This window comes from Selaginella moellendorffii, unplaced genomic scaffold (assembly GCF_000143415.4).
Source record: "Selaginella moellendorffii unplaced genomic scaffold, v1.0 SELMOscaffold_50, whole genome shotgun sequence".
Lineage (NCBI taxonomy): Eukaryota > Viridiplantae > Streptophyta > Lycopodiopsida > Selaginellales > Selaginellaceae > Selaginella > Selaginella moellendorffii.
This window is the reverse complement of record NW_003314311.1, coordinates 1,281,874-1,296,929: the sequence shown is the minus strand read 5'-3', so window position 1 is coordinate 1,296,929 and position 15,056 is coordinate 1,281,874. Positions and strand designations below refer to the sequence as shown.

General features: G+C 49.0%; 5 protein-coding genes and 1 long non-coding RNA gene across 9 annotated transcripts in view; 3 read left to right on the top strand and 3 right to left on the bottom strand.

The window, feature by feature from the left end:
• Positions 1-29: 29 nt before the first annotated feature.
• On the bottom strand, positions 30-1,708 carry LOC9633917 (replication protein A 32 kDa subunit A). 3 transcript variants are annotated; one of them, XR_002993771.1, is made up of 11 exons: positions 1,604-1,708; positions 1,421-1,534; positions 1,260-1,357; positions 1,142-1,189; positions 978-1,055; positions 844-922; positions 711-788; positions 556-644; positions 413-484; positions 203-358; positions 30-148 (listed from the first exon to the last, which is right to left on the bottom strand). XR_002993771.1 is itself a non-coding variant. In XM_002981675.2 (10 exons), the coding sequence occupies exons 1-10, from the start codon at positions 1,700-1,702 to the stop codon at positions 274-276; spliced, it is 840 nt and encodes a 279-aa protein (XP_002981721.1). In that variant the 5' UTR covers positions 1,703-1,708; the 3' UTR covers positions 102-273. The 3 variants fall into 3 exon arrangements, 1 of the variants encoding a protein (XP_002981721.1); XR_002993772.1 differs by having other exon boundaries at positions 30-144; XM_002981675.2 differs by having other exon boundaries at positions 102-358.
• Positions 1,709-2,369: 661 nt separating this feature from the next.
• LOC112350467 (dehydration-responsive element-binding protein 2F-like) lies at positions 2,370-3,822 on the top strand. The gene has a single exon (XM_024686706.1). It carries the CDS (start codon positions 2,630-2,632, stop codon positions 3,773-3,775), a length of 1,146 nt encoding a protein of 381 aa, XP_024542474.1. The 5' UTR covers positions 2,370-2,629; the 3' UTR covers positions 3,776-3,822.
• A 99-nt stretch (positions 3,823-3,921) lies between these two features.
• Positions 3,922-6,249, top strand: LOC9648294 (DEAD-box ATP-dependent RNA helicase 22). Its single transcript, XM_024686705.1, has 8 exons — positions 3,922-4,255; positions 4,325-4,612; positions 4,667-4,789; positions 4,848-5,356; positions 5,406-5,733; positions 5,781-5,933; positions 5,991-6,042; positions 6,097-6,249. The coding sequence occupies exons 1-8, from the start codon at positions 3,956-3,958 to the stop codon at positions 6,153-6,155; spliced, it is 1,812 nt and encodes a 603-aa protein (XP_024542473.1). The 5' UTR covers positions 3,922-3,955; the 3' UTR covers positions 6,156-6,249.
• A 306-nt stretch (positions 6,250-6,555) lies between these two features.
• Positions 6,556-8,981, bottom strand: LOC9633915 (U-box domain-containing protein 12). Its single transcript, XM_002981674.2, has 2 exons — positions 7,672-8,981; positions 6,556-7,527 (listed from the first exon to the last, which is right to left on the bottom strand). The coding sequence occupies exons 1-2, from the start codon at positions 8,316-8,318 to the stop codon at positions 6,729-6,731; spliced, it is 1,446 nt and encodes a 481-aa protein (XP_002981720.2). The 5' UTR covers positions 8,319-8,981; the 3' UTR covers positions 6,556-6,728.
• A 173-nt stretch (positions 8,982-9,154) lies between these two features.
• LOC9648293 lies at positions 9,155-11,066 on the top strand. The gene is made up of 6 exons (XR_002993773.1): positions 9,155-9,393; positions 9,500-9,551; positions 9,935-10,391; positions 10,464-10,522; positions 10,575-10,633; positions 10,710-11,066. It is a non-coding gene; the product is annotated as an uncharacterized LOC9648293 (long non-coding RNA).
• A 797-nt stretch (positions 11,067-11,863) lies between these two features.
• LOC9633914 (GTP-binding protein BRASSINAZOLE INSENSITIVE PALE GREEN 2, chloroplastic) overlaps positions 11,864-15,056 on the bottom strand; it is a 3,566-nt gene continuing 373 nt past the window's right edge. The window contains exons 2-5 of one of the 2 annotated variants that reach the window (XM_024686714.1): positions 13,209-14,899; positions 12,987-13,154; positions 12,446-12,930; positions 11,864-12,392 (exon numbers count right to left, since the gene is read on the bottom strand). In XM_024686714.1, coding sequence (XP_024542482.1) covers positions 12,517-12,930; positions 12,987-13,154; positions 13,209-14,765 — 2,139 coding nt within the window. In that variant the 5' untranslated portion in view covers positions 14,766-14,899 and the 3' untranslated portion in view covers positions 11,864-12,392; positions 12,446-12,516. Of the gene's footprint in view, positions 12,393-12,445; positions 12,931-12,986; positions 13,155-13,208; positions 14,981-15,056 lie in introns of both variants that reach the window. The other variant, XM_024686713.1, reaches the window with a different exon arrangement.

The following is a 15,056-nucleotide window of genomic DNA, read 5'->3' as shown; positions in this document are numbered from 1 at the left end:
GTCGCGGTTTTGTGAGTATCTAGTGTCTAAGTTCCCGGTGATCACGGCCGCATCGTGCAACTTGGATTATCTAACTCGAAAGCTAAGTTATAGACTCGTTGCGTACGATAAAAACAAAGTTTCTCTATACTTTCATCGTGGTTCCTGTCTTTGAAAAAAGTTGTGACAGGTTTCCTTGGGAGAAATATAGAACTATAAGTACCTTTGGCTACACTTCCGCAAACTTCGCAAGTACCTCTCTTACTTTTTTTTACTGAGCGGATCCATCGGACATTAGTAAGTGTTGGTGGACTTGAAATGCTCGTCGTCGACAGTGGAATAAACGTAACCTTCGTTCACCAGAAACTCCACCGCATCTCTGCGAGTGTTAAAATATTATCAGGAGCCTTCACCGATGAAAACGTAATATCACCTGACTTGCTTCTTGGAGAAACCAGTAATGCGTCTCGCAATCTCATCAACGTGAAGGCCCTGCTCACTTTCCCTGCCAAGAAATAAAACAAGCACCGGAGTATTTAACATCATCGCAAGCTTCGAAATGCGAAAGCTACGGACTTAACAGATGGCTCCTCAAAAACCGCCTGTACCCGGCGTTGGCATTCACTCATCCCATTGGAATTCGCAGGAGCCGCTGGAGTAGCATACTGCCAAGGAATAAAAAAAGAACGGTGCGTTACTTCCCCGTTACATGGATTTTACAATGCACTTACCGGATTGGATACGGGATTGGAATAGTTTGTGTGATTGAAAGTGGGAGGAGACGCGGGACCGTCAGGCCTTGCCGCCCCCTAGAAGCTGAAACTTTAAAACTCTCTACAAAACAATGCTAAGAGTACTTGCTACCTGTGATTTCGTGTTGTAGGTATGTGCAAAGATGCAGTCCAGGAAGTGGAACGTGATCTCGTTGAAGTCTGTGATAGGCCTGCAAAACGAAGTTAGCTATGGAGTTCCAAGAGCAGAGAATCGAGTGAGATTACTTCACTGCAAAAGCGACAACTGTTCTCTTGTTCTGGAACGTCCGAAGGTGTCCGTGAATTCGTACATACTGTCCGTGCCTGAAGTTGGGAAATAAGAAAGCAGCGAGAACCATAACAAAAATAAGCGTCCAATTCATTTTTCTCTCCATTTTCCAAGTACTTACTGAATGCTGTGTAGCTGCAAAGCCTCGGGAGCATCCGGTGACTCGATCCTGAAACAAAGAAGAAAAACGAACACTATCAGAAAAGAAAAAAAAAAGAAAAAAGAGCTTTTGCTAGTACCATCTTTTCACTTCGACTCTGCCAGTTCCATCGTCAAGCATGAAGGAAATATCCGTCGCCCTTTCCTCTTTCCCGAGCAACATCCCCACCATCGTGACCTGCGTGAATTCTATCAGCAGAACAAGAAGAGAAAAAAAATTAAAAAAATAGCTCTTTCTTACATTGCTCATAGACTGGCCGTCCACAATAAGATTATCATCAGTAGACGATTGAATCGCCCGGCTCATCTGCTTCACAGTAAGCGGAAAGAGACCGCTGCTTGGAGCCCCAGATTTCTTTATAACGGACGAAAAACCGATCAATCCATCGCAAAGATCGCCAGAACAAGACGCTCTAAATCATACCTTCACGGATGGATCGCCGCCTCCAGTAGCGAAGCCGCTGGGCTGCGAGGGCATGAACCCCCCGCCCCCAAAATCCATAGCCGCATTGTCCCCATACATGACGCTCTTTAGGGTTCTAGCCTAAAAACCCAAAGCATATGCTTTTTCCCGCCAAAATCATCCACGTGTCCGACACGTGGATTCCCGCCCTTTCTTCATAGTTGAAGTCTAAATAAAACAATGTGCATTTTTAAGAAAAAATTGCAAATTTATTCTGATGAATCAATCCATCTAAAAATCCTATAAGAATGTTGATAAGATAATTGCCAAATAAACAATCCATCTAAACAATCCAAAAGAGTGTACATGGTTAAGATAATTGCAAATTTCTTTCGATTAATCAATCTATTCTATTGAACTGTATGGAAACAAAAGGCCATAGCTAGTGGCTGTGTGAGAATTTGGCACTTAGCCAAGATTTGCCTGCCAGCCCTATATTTGTTCTTTGTTGTTGTTTAGTTTGTTTGAGAGTTTGAGGAGGCGCGAAGCCAACCATGGAATATCACGAGGACAATAGACTAGGGCTGGCGTGGCATACCTAACGGCCGGATGTGACGCACGTTGTGGTTGTTTAACGGCGGTGACGCACGACACGTGGCAGGCGCCCGTTTGGATGTTTAACGCCACGTAACTTAAGCCACAAGGCGGCGGCCGACTTATTATTTCGGGGGATTTTTCTTGTAATCTTTGGGGGGTAAAAAGTTAATGTCTTGGCAGGTAAGTTTTATTCCATGCCATTTGCTTTGCTTCTGTTGGGAGGGAGGAAGGGTTTATGGCGATCTAGAGGAAGAATGTGAGTGATCTTGGAGCTAGGGCGAGCGATCCCGGAGCGCCAAGGAGGAATCTTGGAGTAAGTCTTTGCTGGATTGGTTTGATCCAGAAATAGGTCGCGGGAGGAGGAGGATCATATTTGGCGCAGGCCGGGCGCCGAAAAGCTCTGCGAGGATCATCGATCTCGAGGAAAGAGAGCGAAATCTCGCAAAAAGAATGCCTCCTCGGTCGTGCTCCAACCCGCAAGAAGTGTTTTCGGTGCGCCGGATCAACGCGCCCGGCAGCAAGAACACGCACAGGGTCCTCCCCAAGATGATCGACGCCGGCGCCGCCCCGATCGTCTACAAGATCCCGCCGGCGGCGCTGATCCATCATCTCCCGGGCGCGGCCACCGCGGCGGCATCCAGCAGCGATCACAATCTTGCAAGATCCAAGAAATTCTCGCTGGCATCGTCGAGCTCCTCGGCGAATCTGGGCGGCACGAGCAGTGACAGGAGCCCCCAGCGCAGCAAGAAGGGGTGTATGAAAGGCAAGGGCGGTCCACAAAACTCCCAGTGCCAGTATCGCGGCGTCCGGCAAAGAACTTGGGGGAAATGGGTCGCGGAGATTCGAGAGCCCAATCGAGGAGCGAGGATTTGGCTGGGGACTTTCACCACCGCCGAGGACGCCGCTGCTGCCTACGATCGCGCCGCGAAGATCCACTATGGCCCATCCGCCCAGCTCAATTTCCCCGAGTCGGGATCCAACTCCGGGTGTAGCACTAGCAGCTCCGCGGCATCCGATCAAACAGGAGTAGCAGTGGCGGCAGTGCCAGGAATTCACGCTGCTCCAGCGAAGAAGCTTTGCATCGAGAAGCCCAACAAGTCGAGCGATTCGAGCTCGTCGACGAGCTGCGTGGTGGAAGCGAAGAACACTGGGAGTGCTTTGAGCATCGCCACCAACACCAGCAAGAACAATGGTGGCACTAGCAGGATCGTGCCGAGCTCGCTGGTGGAGGAACCCAGCGAGAACAGAGCGATCCTCAAGCGCTGCCGAGAGGACAAGCTCGCGATCCAGATGAATTGCTCCAGCTGCTGCGACGTCGATCACAGGCAAATGATCACCCAGCCGGAGATCTTTAGCTCAGATTTCTCCGCGGAGCTGCCAGCGCTGGGTGGTGGGCTGACGATCATGGAGCAAGGGGACGATTTCAAGTGCCAGTCGATGATCTGGGACGAGGGCGATTGTGGTGGGAATAGCTTCAGCGTGAGCGATCTGGGGATTTGCTGCGACCAGGACGATGACCTCTCGGAGATCAACAAATCTTTCTCGGGGCTGGAGGCCGTGTTCTTGGATCAATTGTCTCAGCCCATTGGAAACTAAAAGAGGAAGAAAAGGAGCAAAAAAAAGAATGGTTTTTAAACTTTTGTTTCTTCCCGCCAATCATTGAAGAGTACAGTATAGTGCCCAAAAGCCCTAATCTCTATCAAGCATTGGTTTTAAAATGTATTTGGCGGGATAGGGTTTTAGAGGTGGAGCTAGGGTTTAGGGCGTGGTGGAGAAATGCTTGGCGCCCCGGCGCATCGGCAGCTCGGATTCTCGTCGCCAACGTTCTGCCAGTGGATATGGAGGTCGGGATTGCGCGGCGGCAGGGGCGCTAGGGCGCAATCGCGATCGCAATCGCAATGCGGGGGATTCATTCGCGTGTATTCCGTCGCTGCGAGCGCCAAGGAGAAGAAGAAGCAGCAGGCCAGGTATTCTTTTCATGCCGAGCCTGGCGTCAGCTGGATTTCGCTGGGATTGTCCGGGGAAATCTCACAGGCTGCTATGAAGGCGGGGTTTGATCGTCCCTCGGCGATACAGGTATGTTTGTGAGGAGAATTGTTTTTGTGTGTGATTATGGGGTAACAAGTTTGCTCTTCGTTCTGCCAGGGTGCTGCAATTCCTCGTATTCTAGAAGGTGGTGACGTAATTTTGGCTGCCGAGACGGGCAGTGGAAAAACTCATGCGTATCTCCTTCCGATTTTTCAACTCCTTGCAAAGTCGAATGAGGAATTCAAGGAGAAGAAAGCCGAGGACGAGAATGCTTACATTCCACGCAGCTTTGCTTTGGTTTTGTGCCCGAACGCTACCCTGTGTCAACAAGCTGCCGAGATGGCGACCAAGGTTTGCAGTAAGCTGGGTGATTTTGTTCGGGTTGCTGTCATAACGGGAGGTCAGGTACGTGAGAAAATGCTCACCCGAGTTCCTGATAATTTACTATGTTCTTTTCAGGGATGGCCAACATCGCCCCCAGATTTTGTGTTTGCTACACCGGGAGCCTTGATAAACCACCTCTTCAGCTTCGATCCAAAGCAAAAGCGTAGAACGGCTTTTTTAAGAGATGCCCGTTATGTGGTGAGTTGATTGTTCATTTCTATCTTCTGCCGAACTACATACTTAACGAGGTACACAGGTCTTTGATGAAGCGGATATGCTCTTATCAGGGGGTTTTGAACGGCAAGTGACCCAACGGTTGATTCCACTGCTCAGGCTTGCCGAGAAAAAGCTTGCTGCGGAGGAAAAAGCCATCCAGAAGCCGGGTAGTGAGCAAAAAAAGGAGGAAACCAAGCCATGGACCGACTTTGAACCTTCTAAAGAAGAGGAATTTGAATCCGACGGTGATTCTGATATGGAAAAGGAGATAGCCAGTGAGTGGAAGGAAGCGGCAGCAGACATCGATTCTGAGACAGCTACTGACTGTACTCCCGGACCAACAGAATCTGGCGGTGATGAAAAGGGGGACGACACTACAAAGAAAAAGCGCAAGACATACAGGAAAAAGTACAAAAGGAGCAAGCAATACATTTTTGTGGCTGCTACACTGCCGGTAGTAGGGAAAAAAACTCCTGCTATAATGCTCTCGTACCAATTCCCGGACGCTACCTGGGTCAACGGCGATTTCCTTCACCGACAAATTCCAAGGTAGTGTGTGGTTCTAGTGTTCTCGTAACTTATCGAGTTTCTGCTGCAGTGTAAAGCATCAGTGGATTGAGGTCGATTCTAAAAAGCGAGTAGAAGCACTTCTCAAAGCCATTGCCGCACGGCCAGAAGTTAATGAGGCAGGTCCGCCACCATCCTTTATGCGGACGATGGTGTTCGCGAACACCATCGAGTCAGTTACTGCCATTTCCAAAATTCTGGAGAAAGTAAACATCGTACCACTATGTTACCATAGAGATATCCCCTTGGAGGAGCGCACTAGCAACTTGAAAAGGTTTCAAGATGAAGGCGGGATACTGCTGTGTACAGATTCAGGCGCTCGAGGACTTGACATCCGTGATATTGGTCATATCGTCCAGGTGAGTAAAACAAAGTTTGAAAGCTTTTTACAACTAGCTCTTTGCAGGCCGAGTTTGCGTTAAACGCAGTCGATTATCTCCATAGAGTGGGAAGAACGGGACGGGCTGGTAATACCGGCGTTGTTACAAGTCTTTACACAGAATCCAGTAAACCGCTTGCGGACGCTGTCCGTATAGCAATTTCTGATGGCCAACCAGTGGTACTTATATGTTGTTCATGCGTTCCTTCATCTAAAGGTCTTTTAAAATTATTGCAGGAGGGAGCTTTCAGCAGGAAAAGAAGTTTCCGGAACAAGCTTAAAAAGAAAGGTAGGCTGCTGTTTCATTTTCCTTGAAATTTTATGTATTAACGGCGACACACAGAGTTGCAACAAGACCAATCTAAGGAGAGCTCTTGCGAGGAGTCCCCAACACCTCTCTGATGTCTTGTGGTTTGTGAGGCATCAGTTTCTATTTTGTAGCGTAGTGAGCTGTATTTTGTGATATTAATTCAAAGTCTGTCTGATGAGTTTGATAGGGGGGCGCATGCTCATATTGCCGGTCAGGATTTTCGTGCGGAAAGAGCTTGTTTTGTATGGACTTGTCGTTCCGGGTGAGGGAGTTGGCTTGCTGGAGTCCGGTTGCAGAATCCGATGTTCACGTCTTACGAAGGAAAGAATAAGGTAAGGTTTGCTGATGGTGACTCTGTTATTCTTTTTTGTTTGTACTGCCTAACCTTGTTGGCGTTCCTTCGCACAGAAACCGACTGGAAAGCTGGCTGTGCTTGGTGACTGAGTTTGACCGTGGATTGTTGAGGAAAAAAATTACACAGTTACACAACTGTACTGCACAGGTGAAAGAACATTCATTCTGCAATTTACAAAAGACGCCAGGAATTTGAGACCCCTCCAGGAATATCTTGAGGGTATGAGGAAATATCTGGCTTTGTTTCTCGTGACTCCTGTTTTTAAATGCTGTTTTTTTTTCTTTCCAGACATGATGAGCGGAGCTGAAAATCACAGTGTGATTGAAATGAAGTGGTCAGAAATATCACAACCAGGACCAAGTTGCGGATTCATGCCTTCTCTGGCCATCATGTTGCGGTTTTGAAGGACTTTATGGACAAACTTTCCGGGTTGCGCGTCTTCACAGCAGAAGACATCATGAAACGTAGTCGAGCTCTTCCTGCCAAAGTCGTCATCCTGCTTGAGACAGTCGAGGATCCATGCAGCTACCTTCTGTGCTAGAGAGCTCCCCAATATGGACAGTTCCAAGAGTGCCGATACTGCTCCGCAACGGGAAATTGCCTGTCTCAACGCACGGCTCCGGTACGCCATGGTCATGAGGACAGATACGGCCTTCTCTTGACACTGTGGAGCGTCAGCCCAGCCGAGAACGTCCACCAGTATGAGGACAGCGTCTTGCTTGTCGACAATAGCTCGCCGGCCTACTTCAGTTGCTGCTAGATTTCCCAGAAGATCTACTGCCGTTTCCACAAGCTCGGGGTGGTAAATCATATCTAGCAGGGACTGGATTATATTAGCGTCGACGATCACCTTAACGTTGCCGTGGAAGATGGAGAGATTGCACAGCGCTTTCAATGCGTCCTTTTTGGCTTTCAAGCTTGCTCCCTGCTTCAAGATATTGATGAGAGCTGGGACAGCACCAGAATGTCCAATTACGGGCTTGTTCACATCCAAAGCAGACAAGCTGAGGAAGACTGCTGCCAGGCCTTCTTGGACTGTTCCTCCCGATTCCTGAGAAAGTTTCACCATCTTCGGGACGGCTCCAGCAGTCACTATGGCAGCCTTGTTCCTGCAAACACCAATGGAAGGAACATATCAGCGACACCGACGATGTGGCGGAAATTCGAAAACTATCGCTACGACCGGACGGACGAAAAACAGGAACAGGAACAGGAACGAAACTGGGAAGGTGTGTGAGACGTGGAGAACTTACACGTTAGTTCCGATGGCGAGGCTGAGAAGTGCAAGCAGGGCCGTGTGTTGGACACCTTTATCGTTGGCGGAGGCATCCAGCATGGCGATAAGTGGTGTGATTGCACCCATCTTCACCAGCGTCATGCTTATCCTGGTGCTCGACTTTGCAAGCCGTCTCACTCTCTCCGCCGCATGCCTCCGGCTGGCCGAGTTACTGGAACCAAGCTCCTCGATGACCGGCTGCAAATCTCCCAGGACTTCGTCCGACTCGTCCGTGGACTGGGAGCTCCGGGCCTTTTCAAACTTAGGCGTGGCGAACAGATAACCGGAATTTGGATGGAGCATGTAGTGGTGCTGCAATTCAGCGCTCCTCCGATGGCGAGCTTTCGCCTCTCTGTGAAACTTCTGTTCGTCCTTGCCGCTGCTGGTGCTGGTGCTGGTGCTGCTGTTGCTGCTGCTGGTGCTGTTTCGCGGCCATGCATCCGACCTCCTGCTCCGGAGCGGCACCAAGCTGTGCTGGAAGTCCTGCTTCGGCCTGCAATATTTGAAGTTGTCCAGCATGGAAGAGAGGCTCTCGAAAACTTTCCGGGAATGCGATGGGGAGGGGCTACAACTTCCTGGCTTGGCATTAAGTAACGCGGACGGATCGTATTCCTTTGCCGGCATGCTGGGACGGATACTTCTTTGCTGTGGATGCGAGGAGCTTCAGTTGGAGGAAAGGAAATCTTCAGCCAGATATGAAACCGCCGGAGGCCAACATCATGCATTGGGTGATTGAGGAGAAGCAAATTCCCAGGCCACGCTTCATCATGGAACTCCCGAGTGCGCAAAGCCTTTGAAGAACGACACTGATATGGAAGAGTAATTTTTGTAGAAGACAAGGGAGCGCTTGTCTCGGCTCCTCAGCTGGAAAACAGAGACAGGGAAAACAAGGCAAAGCGAACGCTGCTGGATGGCATGATAGCAATCACACAGACGACATGAGTCAGGCCGAAACTGCGGAAGAAACGCAAAGAATCGATTTTCCGGAGACGAGACGACTTGGGACTTGCGGAGGAGGAGGAATTATAAGACGCATGCAAAGAGCGTGCTGCGGAAGAAAAACCTCGCTAAAACCTACACATATATCAAGCGCTGCTGCCGAAGAGCTCGCTCCAAAGGCGGACGAGAAGGAGGAAGGACTCTTGGGAGGGGGAAGAAAGCAGAGAAAGCGAAAGCGGACCACCTAACAGCGGACTTGCCAACAAAAAATGCGCTCTCTTTACCGCGCAATACAGAGCATCTGCTGCAGGAGTAAGAGAATGGAAAAGAGGGCTTTTCGCGGGGTAAGGAACGGACTGGAGTTGACAGTAAGTGCTTTTCTTTGTTAAACTTTGCTTTTCTCACTTTGAAGCTTTAGTTTTATCCACAGGTCGTCTAACTCCGTGCTTATGCTTCTGTGCAGAATGTTAAACTTTGCTTTTCTCACTTGGAAGCTTTTTTTTTTTTCTTTTTCTACAGTTCGTTCGTCCAACTCCGTGCTTAAGCTTCTGTGCAGGCAGCCCAGCCGGCAGCAGCAGTGTATAGCATCCAGGGGAGCACAGCCACAGGCAAGAGGAAAGGTGTCAAGTAAAGCAAGCGTGCTCCTGGTGGTGTGATGGATAGCACGAGTTATATACTCTGGCTGCGCATGGAGAGGATTCCATCATGCCGAGGCCTCTTGCATGGATTCCCTTGTTCCTGACGGACGGCTGCTCTCAAGGTAAGAACTAAGAAGAGATCCTCTCTCTTTTGCGTCTTTCTTACTTATTCCCTGTTCATGTTGTCTTCTTACACTCTTTTTTCTTTTGCCTTTCTCTCTCTTGCAGTCGGAGGGTAGTGGGAACGGAACTCGTAAAGGTTTACGACTGCTACTTGCTGGTACTTTTTCGAATTTTTCTAGTCGGCATTGTTTCGGTGCTTTGTGTTTCTTGCATATATTTCTCGTGGTTTTTTATTTTCCTTTACTGTTGTTGTTTTCTCTTTCTCTGTAGTGAGCTATGTAGCTGCTTCATCTTTATGTTTCGCTGAGTTATGTCTGTCGGTTTGGTGGTCCATGGTCGTCTGAGGCTCTACGAACCCGACTATTAAGTAGAGTCCTCGTTCCTGCGGTTCTTGCGTCTTCTTTCGGATCCTGGCTTGAAAGTTTCTGAGGCTACGTTTGCACCACCTCTCTGAGTTATCGAGCACTTCTTTTGAGCTGTTCTCTCTGGTTGGCATTTTGCATTTGTTTGTGATTTTAAAAACTCCCTCGTCTCTCGCAGATTTTGTTTTATTTACATGGTGGCTGCTTCCAGTCCTTTGACTGGCTAGCTAACTAAAACACCGAATCTTTGTGATCTTCCTCCGGCGCACCAAACGGCATTTGTGGACGTATCACAGGTACGGCGAGACGATGATGATTCGCCTTGTTGCTTTCTCGCTTTTTTCAAAAGCCTGATCCAAGGAAGGGGCGGTGAGTGGTGTGAGGTGAATTTTTCTTCCCCGCCCCCCTTCTTTCAACCAGGGGTATCAGGCTGTATTTGGAGCAACAAGCAAGGTGAATCTCATTGATTTCTCAGGTTTTCTATTACTTTTCAAACTTTGGGAGCAACAAACAGGGGTCTCTGCTTCCATAATGCGGAGTGAAGAAAATGGCACATCAGCTCTTTCCTGCGCTTTGGGAGGCAAACGGAGCTCGCTCGAAAAGCCCGTCCGGGTGTAAGCGGGTGATGGAATGAGGTAACAAAAGGAGCCTTTTCTCTTTTCAAGGCTTTTAGAATCTTGACATTGCAAACACGTCGGTTTTAGCAGCTCGGCGTTGTTTTATCCCCTAGAGCTCTGGGGAAAGAACAAGAACATCTCGGGGCCTGGTAATTAAGTGAAATTCTCCTCGTTGGTGATCTCTCTTGTTGGTGATTGCAGTGAAGGCTAAATGATAGCAATTATGCGAAAAGAGAAAACTCCTCGCACTCCAACACCAGGTAAAATCTCACTCTAGGATCGTTGATTCAAGCTCAAGTTTGGTGGTTCCCTCTTTTCTCTTTTCTCGGTTTGTAGGTGTGTTAGAGAGCAGCATCAAAGGCCACCACTTGAGTGTGTTTCCTCCGAATGGAACCAGAGAGGCCAAGAAGCTCCATAAAATCATCGTCCACCATCACCACCACCACCACCACCAGTGGCAAAGAAGAATAGAATCGTCCCAAGAGACGATTAAAATACGAATACAATGGATGTCATCCTTGAGTTCGTCACCTTCACGTGTCAGCCCTCTTGGCTTTCATGTGTGAGCCACACGGGGAATAACCACCACTGGATCTCCAGTCGTGGCTTTTGGAGACCGCCATTGCAGATATGCATGAGAAAACCAACAAAATCCCCAGAGAGAATTAATTGATTCTACTTCATCCTTCTACACCTCCTTTTCTTTACAGTTTTCTCTTTTCATCTCTGTGCATGTAGCTCTGGAAGAAATTGGGTTAAGCTTCTACGTCAACCTCTCTATAAGTTGATGATATGCGCGTCGGAAATGATAAAGAACTTCTTGCAACTTTTTTCTTTCTTTGCGGGGAGACTTTGTCCAGTATGGATTAGACTGGATTGGAGTGAAACGATGGATATGTGAATGGATCGAGCTATGCTAGCTTCGGGGGATGTGAATCACAGCTTGGCCGCGAAGACTATGGAGATTTCGGGGCTTTTGTTTAAGTCTTGGGGTGTAGAAGTTTAGATTATCTCGGTGCGGGAAATTAAACCTCATCATGCACTGCGAGAAAGAAGTTGGTTAGATCATTCCAAAACCGAGACCATTGTTTCTTTTCAGGAAAACAAGCTAGAGGATTAATATTATACATGGATGGATCTTCTACCTTCCACCATGGATTATTGTAAACTAACAAAGCATCACGCACGAGTGCAAAGTGGCTGTCTACATTTCAAATTCAAATTCTAATAATAATATTATTACTAAAATACTAATACTAATTATTATTTTCTAAAGGCACATTTTGCTTATGGTTTTGTTTGTTTGGAAAGCTTCCAAGCACTCATTTGTAAACAAACAATCACTTGGGCTCCAAGCTTTTAGATTAACAATTCAAGCTTTTGGTTAAGAATTCAAAAGCCTAGCACCTTTCCAGTGAAGATGACTTGTACCATAGGGATAGAAAATTTCTCCTCTACCGAAAGAGAACATATAGCCTGGAGGACTGGAGTGGAGCCATGCCTCACCAAGATTTTATAAACTCTCCTAGAAACTAGAGTTAGATGTTACTTTTCTTCCCTTTGTCAACTAGGAAACTTGGCTTTGGCTTTCCAGTGGAAGACATGTCACACAAGCACCTCTCACTCAAATAAAAGTCCACAAAAAATATAAGAGAGAGATAGAGATAGAAGAGAACCTGTGCATTGCTTTAAGTGCTGGCATACTTAGCAATGGATGATAGCTTTCGTAGCCACTAGAAGCATCTCCCCAAAGAGCTCTCCAAACAGTAAGATAGCTCTGGAAGAAAAACCCGTGAATTCTCGAGAGAGAAAAGCTATACCTCGAAGAACAGGGCATGATCTTGACAAGCCCGGTCCTCTTTGACAAGCCCCGGTCCTTTTGATCGCGTCATTGCTCTTTCTACTTTCTCGTCTTGGCGGCTTCTCGAGAGATATGACTTTGTCACGATCCCACCAGGGAGTAGCGAGTGGAGATCATTGAAACAAGCCACCTGTGTTGTGTGTGATTTTTAAGGATGCCTGCATGGCACACCAAAGACAAGTTGTGAGGTACTTGACAAAGAACTTTTTACCTGGAACCCACGGATCTTTGCATCTCCCTCCTTTTGTTTTGTTTTTTCGACGTTGCTCCCTCCTTTCGTTATCACCAGAGCTCCATCGGCTCGCCCTCCAGCTCCGCCTTTGGTGTCTCCAGAGCCTTCGGTTTAGGCCCAGCTTTCATCTTTTCCCTGGCCCATCTGTCCTCTCGCCGGTTGAAGCCCGTCTCTGCATTCGACGGCCTCTTCTTTGGCTTCTCCTCGGTCTGGTGGACGATCGTGAAACCAGGAGTCTCGAAAATCCGTGCGTAGTCGTACACCAGAGCCTCTCGCGTGGAGACCGCCACCCCCTCGTATGTCCACACCTCGATGACTGCCTCGCCTTTAAGTCCCAGGCCCACCCAGCCCAGTCCCGCGACCGCGATATCTACCGTGCTCGCTTCCCAGTCGTCGCCATGGACTCGAAACTTTTGAGATACGAATTGTCCCTGCTCGATCCAGCTTTTCAGGCTCGAAGGAGGCTAGCGATGGACAAAACCGGGAATTAGACAACAGGAAGTGGACAAAACCAGCAAACCTTGAGCTCCACGCCGATATGCTTCTTGAAAACATCGAGCGCACGCTCGGTCTTTCCCATGTGCAACGAGATGAAAGGTGACGCCCACACTGTCATGTATATCGTGCGGGCGGGAGCTTCTAAGAGATCCAGTCTCAAGTATCCTCCCACTTGGATGCTGTGGCCAACCTACATTGATACTACAGCTTTAGAACGTAGACGACCTCAGCGGAAAAACGTTACCTTTATGCGGAAGGTTCTGGGCTTGAGCTCCTTTCGCATCTGGACGCTCTTGAAGTCCTCCTCGTTGAGCCGCATCGTGAGCTGGTGCGAGTGGAAAATGCCGGGCGTGTCGTAGAGCTTGATGTTCTGCGGGAGGATCCCTGTTATCTTGAGGATTCCGATCGTAGTCCCTGGATGTGCCGCCTCAGTGAGGCGGCTCTCGTGCTTCCCAACGTTGAAACGTGCCAGAGCATTGATGAGCGAAGATTTCCCAGCGTTCTGAGCTCCGACAACCCATACGTCGCCTCGAGGCCCAGCAACTTTTGTGATCCTCTCGGTCAGTGCCTGTACACCCCAGTTCTTTGTCGCGCTCACAAGATGGACTGCAGTCGGCCGAGGAGCTCCGCCAATGATCACCCTCTTCCTTATCCACTGTTCCAGCCGCATCGGTGAGAGCTGCGGGGGCAGCAAGTCGACTTTCGTTGCAGCGACTATCAGTCGAGGCGAGTTACCGGTAAATCCAGTTCTGTAAGTAGCAGCCATCTGTGCCTCAACCTCAGAGATCAACTTGGCGACTTGTCGAGGAAAAGAGCCGTCGAAGTCTGATGAATCGACGACCATGAGAACGACGGCTCGTTTACCATAAGCTGTTTTCAAGCGCTGGCCGACCATCTTGTCAAAGTCGAACGTCGGAAGTAGCGTCTCGGCTGTTTTCTCTTTCACGCGCCCATAGTACTTTAGCGAGTGGCACCGCGCGCACACCACAAGCCGTTCCTCAGACGGCTTCTCGCGCTTGAACGACTTCAACATATCTCTCCGTTTCTTCCTTTCATCCGCCTCCTCAGCCCCGTCGATGATATCCTCCCATGTCTCCTCCAGACTCTTCACGTCATTCTTGTGGTAGTCACTCGGGGGAGTGAACTCCCGGTACTCCTTCTCTGTCATCTCTCCTTTGACGAACTCGAAGTAAGAGTAGCTAGAGTCAGCTTCTTTCTTCTTTTCCGGCGGCCCTGGCACTGGCTCTCCGCAAGTCGCTTCTAGCCTCGCCATCTCTTCCGGCGTAATAACATCTCGGTCAATCTGGACGTCGAGCTTGATAGGAACTCTAAAGTATCCCGGCTGCAAGGGATCCGTGTCTTGCATGTAGACACCACATCCCGGACAAATCAACGCTGCATCACCATCTTCCGCGTCGGCACGAGCTCTAGGCGGGACTGGATACGCCGGAATGTAAGCAGCTATTGCCTCCTGACGAGCCTGCCTCACAATCGCGTACTTGTCACTGGCCGGATCCTTCTTCAGTCCTATGCGTCTCTGGCTGCGAGATAGAAACGTGTTCCCAAGCCCCGGACGAAGTGTATGAGAAGCCGGAGGCTCCACCACCGTGAGAGCGTCGACCACCGTGAGCGCATTCACCACTGTCAGTGCGTTGGAGCAGAACGCTCGTCTCGCCACCCGGAATTCTCCCAGCCTGGGACGTCGAAGTTTCATCCCCTGACACTGCCCAGGAAAACTCTGGCACTGAGCACGCCTGACGAGATCGCCCATGACGCAAAACGACGCTACCCTGTTGTGCATCTCTGCCTAGTTCCTCTCTACACCACCTTGTTCTTCCTCCACTTCTTCTTATTCTTCTTCCTTGGTCTTCCTCTTTTCCTTCTCTTTAGTCGTAAGTTCCACTCTTGGGGTCGGGTCCAACGTCGCGAGAGCCACTGTTCACATAAGGTCCTCTCATTATAGCACTTCTAGAGAGCGGCTTGTTTGCATCAATGATTGGCGCAGTCTTCCATTTGCTGCAAGCATCAAGAAGCATGAATCACAGAACGTATCACGAGAACAACACACACTACAAGAGAAAAAGCAAAGAAA

Coding starts and splice junctions, on each gene's coding strand:
- LOC9633917 (XM_002981675.2), bottom strand. CDS start 1,702: ATGTATGGGGACAATGCGGCTATGGATTTTGGGGGCGGGGGGTTCATG. Junction 1,358..1,420: donor ACGGCCAGTCTATGAGCAAT/GTAAGAAAGAGC, acceptor GAATTCACGCAG/GTCACGATGGTGGGGATGTT. Junction 645..710: donor CCAATCCCGTATCCAATCCG/GTAAGTGCATTG, acceptor ATTCCTTGGCAG/TATGCTACTCCAGCGGCTCC.
- LOC9633915 (XM_002981674.2), bottom strand. CDS start 8,318: ATGCCGGCAAAGGAATACGATCCGTCCGCGTTACTTAATGCCAAGCCA. Junction 7,528..7,671: donor CTCGCCATCGGAACTAACGT/GTAAGTTCTCCA, acceptor TGGTGTTTGCAG/GAACAAGGCTGCCATAGTGA.
- LOC9648294 (XM_024686705.1), top strand. CDS start 3,956: ATGCTTGGCGCCCCGGCGCATCGGCAGCTCGGATTCTCGTCGCCAACG. Junction 5,734..5,780: donor ATATTGGTCATATCGTCCAG/GTGAGTAAAACA, acceptor AGCTCTTTGCAG/GCCGAGTTTGCGTTAAACGC. Junction 5,934..5,990: donor TTTCTGATGGCCAACCAGTG/GTACTTATATGT, acceptor AAATTATTGCAG/GAGGGAGCTTTCAGCAGGAA.
- LOC112350467 (XM_024686706.1), top strand. CDS start 2,630: ATGCCTCCTCGGTCGTGCTCCAACCCGCAAGAAGTGTTTTCGGTGCGC.